The sequence below is a fragment of the Eimeria mitis genome, genomic scaffold (assembly GCF_000499745.2).
Source record: "Eimeria mitis Houghton genomic scaffold, Emh_scaff2229, whole genome shotgun sequence".
Lineage (NCBI taxonomy): Eukaryota > Apicomplexa > Conoidasida > Eucoccidiorida > Eimeriidae > Eimeria > Eimeria mitis.
In genome coordinates, this window is record NW_024015129.1 from 1 (window position 1) to 8438 (window position 8438).

General features: G+C 52.8%; 2 protein-coding genes across 2 annotated transcripts; one reads left to right on the forward strand and one right to left on the reverse strand.

Annotated features, from left to right (window-relative positions):
- Positions 1-789: 789 nt before the first annotated feature.
- EMH_0050620 (microtubule-associated protein RP/EB family member 3, putative) lies at positions 790-3451 on the reverse strand (the record flags this gene model as incomplete). The annotated part of the gene is made up of 3 exons (XM_038022427.1): positions 790-1269; positions 1454-1963; positions 2648-3451. The coding sequence occupies 3 exons, from the start codon at positions 3449-3451 to the stop codon at positions 790-792; spliced, it is 1794 nt and encodes a 597-aa protein (XP_037878281.1).
- A 1830-nt stretch (positions 3452-5281) lies between these two features.
- On the forward strand, positions 5282-8216 carry EMH_0050630 (uncharacterized protein; the record flags this gene model as incomplete). Its single annotated transcript, XM_038022428.1, has 2 exons — positions 5282-8026; positions 8190-8216. 2 exons carry the CDS (start codon positions 5282-5284, stop codon positions 8214-8216), a joined length of 2772 nt encoding a protein of 923 aa, XP_037878282.1.
- Positions 8217-8438: the final 222 nt, after the last annotated feature.

The following is an 8438-nucleotide window of genomic DNA, read 5'->3' on the forward strand; positions in this document are numbered from 1 at the left end:
TCGTGTGAGGGAACTTGGATCCCTTCTACGCCTCACAATTGTGTTTTTCATCTGCGTTTGTGTTGTCGTTTGGGGCACAAGACACAGAGCTGCTGGACGGGACTAGTGCATCTACTAACGTGAGTGGGATCAGGTTCCGAGGCCCACATGATCCCTGAGGCCCCGAACTCCCCTTAGACTGGCGTTTCTGAAGGGGAGTTTCTTACACCTGGCGCTGGAGTGACGAGAGCGGCCTGTAAGCATAGCGGTAACCCCAAGGCACTCTAGGGGGTCTATTCTCCCTTTGAATTACGAGCATGCCGCTAGAAGACAACCCCCACACAATTTTCTCCTTTAAGCTAATGGGCCGTTACCGTTGTGATCCCTTCGTGTTCCATTGGGCTTGTCAGTCTACGGCTCCCTTCTAGGCTAGACTGCACCCAAGGGTGCGCATTACTTCATTCGCCTAAATTCTATAGCTGTAGCTGCTTCTACTCTTATCAAGGAGGCTAAATTCTTATTGTTATATCTAAAAATATTAGATTCATCATCGGTTTCCANTCTACTCTTATCAAGGAGGCTAAATTCTTATTGTTATATCTAAAAATATTAGATTCATCATCGGTTTCCAGAAATTTCAATGTCTGTGAGTCTGCCCTGCTGAATCCCAGGGCATTACAGGCAGTACTGGAGCTGTCTACCCGTGCGTGTGAATGGCTGAGCGTCAGTGGAGGCAAATTGCATTGGCTCTCTACTCTTCTTGACGAGTAGTTTCAGTTAAACCTCTTTTGAACACTGCAAAATGGAGGTTCAGAGGTTTCCCTCTGCAGCTTCTGGCTGTTCGTCAGGGTGGTCTTTGGCATACAAGATCGCCTGGACTGCCTCTACACTCAACGAAGTCTGTCCCTGCACGCCGCACAATATTTCAATACGACGCAGCTTCCCATAGTAAAAATCCCGTTCCAACACTGCCTGCTGTAGCTCCCCTTGTAGTGTCTCCACAGCTGCTGCTGCAGCCGCTGCTGCTGCTGCGTCCTCGCGGCTCCTTTGCTGTGGCTGCTGCTGCTGCAGCCGCTTGCCTAATGCGCCGCTAGCAGCGTCTGTGCCTGCGCCAGCACCTGCAGGCTGCTGCTTTTGCGGTTGCTGCTGCTGCACGCGACAACGAGTGGACGGCTGGGCTCCTGCTGCTGGCCTCGTTGTTGCAGTGGAAGCGGCATATGCAGCAGACGGCTTCTTGGCGCCCCCATCACCGCCAACAGGGGCCCAAACCGGAAACGGCCCAATTCCTAGCTGAAAAACAGGCAACACACGGCAGCAGCAGAATACATAGACCTAGAAAGGTCCGCGCTAAGCTCCAAAAACCTGACATACATAGTGCCACTGCCTCTTAGGTTGCTGCTGTTTCTGTTCCTCCTAGCCTGCTGCTCCTACTCCTGCCAGTTCCTGCACTGAAAGAGGCATTTTTTGAGCTTACCTTCCTTCTTTCAACTGGATCATAAGGAACGTCTGTTGCGTAGAGGGCCGCTTGACGATCACAGAAGGCCTTAAACCATTGGAGGAATTCCAAGTTGTCTTGATATTTCGCCTTGACGAGGCGGTTGACTTCAATGTGTTTGTGCACATCGTGTGCGTCAAAGGCAGCCTGCAGCAGCTTGTAATTGTGAACGAACTCATATTCATGTTTAGCTCCCCACTTGACCTTGTTCATGGGTACGCGGCTCTGGGGCCCGAACAAATTGTCCAGCGCCTGCAGATAGACGCAGCCTGAGGCGCACTGCTCCACTCGCGTGAGCCTGAGGGCCAAAGTGTTGTTCAACCAGTCCAGCAACTCCGTGCGGCTCACAAAGAAAGCCCCCTCCATCATGCCTACGCTGCTGGGGTCGGCATCGCGTCCCCCCCCTCCGACGCCGGTGCAGAGGGCAGGCGATGCCCCATTGAGGCTCATCGTTTCAGAGTCAACGTGCGCAAAGCAGTTCGGAAACGCCTACAAGGAATCGCCAGACCACCAAACAACGGCGCAGACCGCACGGTCCAACGGGGGCAGCCCCAGACCTGCGGGCAGGAAGGCCATCCAAAAAGCTGCCCTAAGACAGGAAAATGAAGATAAACGCCCAAAGAAAACGTAAATAAAGAGGAATTTCAAGCTGAATTGGCTCAAAACAACGGCACCCGGAAGCGCAAGCTCACAGGGGTTCCTATGCGATAGAAGCCCCTTTGATAAACGGCTCAAGCGGAAACAAATGCAAACAAAAGCATGGCGGCCAATGGTTCGGCTTCGCGTCTATGTTTTGAAAAAGCTTCAAGAAAAAGGAAACAAGGACAAAATTGCAGCGGCTTAAACGCCTCGTGGATGCCACCAGCTGCCTTCCACCGGTGGTGGTGACAACCCCACCAAGGGCTGGCAGGAAGACCGACCAGCCGAGGAGGCGCTGTTTATGTCTTGTGTGTACAGCTTCTTTAAGTGTTTCATGGTATTTCTTCAACGGCAGCTGCTGCAGGCTGCAACCTCCTGATGCACCAAAAGCCATGGGACTAAAGTGGGCGANTTCTTCAACGGCAGCTGCTGCAGGCTGCAACCTCCTGATGCACCAAAAGCCATGGGACTAAAGTGGGCGACCGCCGCAGGTTCACCGCCACAAGCAGCACCATCAAAAGAGGCCAATCGAACCTCTGTTCGACTTTCCTTGGCTGCAGAACACGCAGTGTTGTAACTCTCCACCTGCCACGTGCGCTTTTGCTGCATCTGCTCCCACGCTTGCCGCTGCTGCTGCTGCATATTGTGGGGGATCTGTGTCTGCTGGGGGTTGGGTATCTCTTCAGCGGATCGCCACTGTGACGTTTCTTTCAACTGCAGGTGCAGCTGCTGTTGTTGCTGTTGAAGCTGCTGTTGCTGAAGCAGATGCTGCTGTAGCTTGTGTTGCTGGCTCAGGTGATGTTGCTGCAGCATCAGCTGTTGTTTCTCCTGGCAAAAGATTGGAAGCGTTTGTGCTTGATTAGCAACTTGGTGCTGCTGCAGCTGTTTCTGGCAGAGCTGTAGAAGCCTGTTCCTCTGAAAGAGCATTTGCTGTTGCTGTTGCTGTATCCGATGCTGTTGCTGCATGGGCAGCGGCAGTATCAGCTGCTGTGGCTGCAGCTGTGGCTGCAGCTGTGCCTGTAGCTGCTGCTGCAGCTGTGGCTGCAGTTGTGGCTGAGCTGAGGACCATCCCTGTAGCCTATCGTCAAGGAGGGCTGCCAAAGTTGCGTGCGTCTGAAGCAGAAGTCGAACCTCCGCCTCCGCCTCTGCTGGCTGTGTCTGGGGGCTATCATAAACCTGCTTCTGCCTTTCTTCATGCTTTTGCCTCTGCTCTGCATCAGGAGCCAGTAGAGAACACGGCTCCAAGAGTCTACAGATTCTTCGGTGTATTTCAGCTGCTAAGTGCTGCTGCTGCGGCTCGAGGAGTCCCAGGGCAGCTGCGCCTTCCTCATAAGCCATAGCCTCATATATGCATCTTTTTATTGCTTGTAGCTCCTTCTGGTGGAGCAGCAGCTCTGTCTGCTGACAGCCCCCAATATCGATCGATCCGCCGTCTATAGGCTCAAGGTCGTTTCGGCCTTCATCCAAAGGAATGCCAGTGAATTTTTATCTTTTTTTTCGACGGACAAGTGCATACGCGGTTAAAATGAGGCAGTACCCTTCTGTGAGATTCTATCGTTGCATAGTCATTCTGCAGACCTCATCGTGGTCTTTACTCAAACAGCCGTCAAAGCCATCTCCTCTGTCGTGAGCAGTGCGTCGTTGTCAATGCAGCTACCGCGTCCTGGTTTGGGGGCAACGGTAGCGAACGCTGCCATTGTACATGGTCAGCATATCTCACTGATGCATACAGTCCTCTGAATCAATTCTTGCTGCACATTTGCTACATGAAGGCCCTGACCGTGGGCACTATCAAAGGTGCTCAAGTGGAAAATTTAGAGACCTTGTTAGATGAGAGAGAACAAGTACAGCACTAATAGAGGTAAATGGAAATACTTTAGGTAGAAATTTAAGATAAACAGGTCGACAATGCTCGCCAGCCGCATCCGGTAAGGGCTGGCTATGAAACGAATGCTGCGGTTGCCCTACTGACTGCAGAGTCACCGGGGAGATTTATCACTGTCGGATTTCCTTCCAATATAGACTCGAATAAGTTTTAAGGAAGGCTAATTGAATGTTTAAGCCTTAATAGTATAGATATGCGCTGTTTAGNGACTCGAATAAGTTTTAAGGAAGGCTAATTGAATGTTTAAGCCTTAATAGTATAGATATGCGCTGTTTAGAGTATTGATGTAGAGTTTGAACCCTGTAGGATTGAGATACGTAGCAGGGACCCGTTCGCTACACCTTCTGTACAATCGTCGGTTGGCCGAAAGTCTACTTCAAGCGCAGTCTGCCGAAAATCCAAACAGAAAAGAGTACACAAGCGTATTCAAGGACCTTTTTGGTTTGGAAAAGAAAGTTTCACTGCAAAATCGAGAGGATGGCTCCCGGTTGCCCAGCTGCCCGAATGGTCCGTCGCCCGACCAGTCATGTGTGGGGGCTAAAGGGACCCTATGGGGGTGAAAATTATACTGCCAGGATGTATATAATTCACCAAATGAGTTTTAAATATGTTGCCTCCACATTTTCAGTATATGCTACGTTCATCTCGCACACCCTCAATAGAACGACCCCACCGGTGGGGGACCACGGTGGACCATTGCGGCTCATCAAGCTGAAGTTGGTCTCCACCAGCTAAAACTTGTCGATTCTGCGTCTCATTTGCTACAGACTGGATATACTGGCACTGATTTCTGTTTATTTTGTCTAGAGTTCGATTGTCTTTCTAGCTGAGCCCGTCGAGGGAGTCAACTGACTCATACTTGGGGGTTTTCAGAAGTTGCGCTGCCCCCAGCTAGGCAATTTTCCCTACCTAGCGGACACTGGCAATCTTTCAGCTCCTTTCAAGTTTATTTGTTGTCGTCCATGTCCTTTTACTGACTGTTTCAGCCTGGTGAGCGTGCTATTCGCGGCAGTGCACATCGCACAGACGAACCAACCGATCTGCTGGGATTCTCGTGCAAGGTGCGAAATTAAGATTCTGTTGCAATTCGTCTATTAAAAAGTAGAGGAGCTAGATTCAAGTTGCTTCGGGAGCTATCCACGTTACCTCTGAGTCTGGCCGCGTAGCCGTGTGCAAGAACGAAGCGTGCTGTGCCTCGGCGTCTGGCCTTGTTTTGTCTGTGCTTCTGCCCGTTTACAGCCTGCAAAAGCAGCTGTTCCTAACAAAACAAGATCCAGAACAAGATGCCGCGCGAGTCATTTCCCACAGATCTCTTGCCAGGCCAGATCCTGGACGGCTGTTCAGTTAACCTCCTTAAGCTAGCCCTAGACCGGATATTTTCTGCCCTGAGCAGGGCAAACTCCACTGAAGAGGATGACCTGCGCCGGCTTGAAAAGCAAGCAGCAGGGAAGTACTTGCTGCTGTACAACTGGCTACAGCTGCAGCAGCAAGCGAGACACGATGATCCGCAGAAGTTTCCCGAGCAGCGCTCCCAGGAGGAGCACCAAGGACAGGATAGCTTGAGCATAATGGAGAAGCAGAAGCTGATGCTAGAATCGAGGTTGGCAGTGGAATTAGAAGTGCTCACTACCCTGCAGCAGCAACGTCGGCTACTGGAAGCGTACGAAAAAAAGGTCAAGCAGCAACAGCAACAGTCCCTGCGAGCAATGGACTTAATACAGGGAGAGAAAATCGCCCTCCACACCTCGGCAACCCCTGCTGAGATACTGCAGGATGTTGTGGCTAGGTTGCATCAACGCGAGAGGCGGCTGCATGTACAGTTGAGGAGGGAGCAACATCTGCAGCAAATTCTTCACATAGTGCTGCGCCGTTGCGTGCATCTGCAGCAACAGATCGAGGACCTCAAACAGCAGCGAGAACAGCTATTACTAATTTGCCGTGTAGGGGATGAGGAATTGAGGCGGCGGGAAGTGTCAGCCCCAGCCCTCAGGGAAATGCGCCGGACAGGTCTTCAAACAGTTCTGCGCTCTCCATGGCGAATACCTGTCGTTGTAGCCCATGATGATGCTGGATGCGAGGCATTTGCTATGCATGGATGGCTTCGGCAGGTAAAAGACTTACCTGACGCTCCAGCGCCATGCAGCAGCAGCGTCAGAACCGGCACAGGTAGCACGATGAACAGCAGCCGATGCAGCGCTAAAACTGCCTTCAAGCCGAGCGGCGAACATCGCGGCCAGCCTTCGCTGGCTCGGGGCTCCTTTGCTCGCAGTATGCGTAGATGCGACGGCGATGTGAGGCGGCAAAACCCCCCACTGTCTCGACAACGAGCGCCAACTCCCGAAGGATTGGTAGCACTGCAGCTTAAGCAGCAGCAGCAGCAGGAGCAAACACAGAAGCAACAGCAGGACCTAGACCTCGACGTGACTGGCACGGAGACGACGCAGCAACAGCAATCCGATGGGAACGATCCGCTTGCTGGCATTCCTTTGGAAGAAGGTTGCTACGGCCTTGAGCTTGCAGACGGCGGATCGAATGACAGCGTAAAGCCCGACCAGAATTTAATGATGGATATTGGGGACTTTCAGCAGACAGAGTCAGAGCTGCAGCTCGCAAATGAACGGAAACGCCGTGAGTTGCTGCTCCACCACAAGGAGCTACAAGAACTAGAAAGGTGCATATACGAGGCTATGGCTTATGAGGAAGGTGCAGGTGCCCTGGGTCCCTTCGAGCCGCCGCAGCAGCAGCAGCACTTAGCAGCTGAAATGCATCGAAGAAGCTGTAGACTCTTGGAGCTGTGTTCTCTACTGGCTCCTGATGCAGAGCAGAGGCAGAAGCATGAAGAAAGGCAGAAGCACGTTAATGAGAGCCCCCAGACACAGCCAGCAGAGGCGGAGCTTCGACTTCTGCGTCAGACGCACGCAACTTTGGCAGCCCTCCTTGACGATAGGCTACAGGGATGGTCCTCAGCTCAGCAGCAACACCAGAAGGAACGCCAGTACATCGAATTAGCAGAACAGCTGCAGCAGCTAGAGCAACTGTCAAGCTTGACACCACACGCGCGACGGGCAGTTGGCTGCATTCTTGGAGAGCCGTACCACTGCCGCGAAGACCCGCCTCAGCAGCAAGACTACCAGATATCTTGGAGGCAGCAGCGGCAACACAGACATCAAGAAGTGATGTTTGCTGCTGCGCTAAGAGAGGTTGAAGACTTTGTACTTTGGCGACTGGACGAACTCCAGCAACAGCAAGAGAAAGCGCGGCAGCAGCAGCAGCAACGAGAAGAAGACGAACGCGAGCAACAACAACATGCACAACCGCTGCAACGGCAAAATCTGCAACACAAGGCAGATATTAGGCCACAGCCAGCTTCAACGCAAGAAGGTGAACAGCAGACCATCCCGGAACGCAGTGAAGCGAACCCAGAGAGAGAATTTTCATACAGGCAGCTATGGCAAGGTGTCGACTTGCTGCAGACGGCAGTGCAGAGCATCTCGGCTGCAAAACCAGACTGCACCGAAACTCGGAAGTGCAACAGCAACAGCAGCAAAAAGTGGGAGGCGCAGGCGATGTTGTCTCCGCGGTGGTCTCCGGTGTACGCCCTCTTCTGTCCGACACTGGGCATTGCTGCTGCTGCCAGCGGCGGCGACTTGTTCTCATGTTCTGCTCAGCAGCTTCTGCCTTGTACATCTGCTCCAGCTGCGGGGCCTGAGGATACCAACGTCTCCACAACGGCGGACGCAGCAGGAAGCTACCGCATGGGCGCAGCAGAGGCACCACCTACAGTAGCAGCAGCGCCTGCGTCAGGGGCATCAGCTGCCGCAGTAGTGGCAGATAGTTGCTTCAGACCATTTGAAAGCGGCCAGTTGAGGGAAGAGAAGCTTCACCAAGAAGGAGCAGCGAATGGAGGAGTTTTTGCTGCTGCTGCAATGAGGGAACCGGCATTCCAGGCGCCAACCTTGCTGACATCTGGCATGTGCATTGGTGCAGCAATATCAGCACAGAAGGAACCAACGACAACTGGAATACCCGTTGCCACTTCGAGTGACGTTGCTTGGAACCCAACAGCAGCAGCAGCAGCAGCGACGGAAACGGCGGCATCAGCAGCAACTACTGCTCCCTTCGGTGAACTGCGAGAGAATTCGTTGCATCCTCAAATACAAACTCAAGGACGTGCAAGGCCAATGATGTCAGGGGCAGCAGCGGCACCAACGACACTAATGTCAGCAACAAGGGCAACAGAGAATTCAACAGGGTTTCGCGTTGCAAGCCCTCAAAGGGAGGAACAAGATTTGGAGAAGCGGCGCGAGCAGCCCTGCCAACAACAACGCTACGCTCACAGGCTACATAATTGGCAGCAGCAGTTGCTTCAACCACAGCTGCAGCCACAGCTGCAGCCACAGCTGCAGCCACAGCTGCAGCCACAGCTGCAGCCACAGCTGC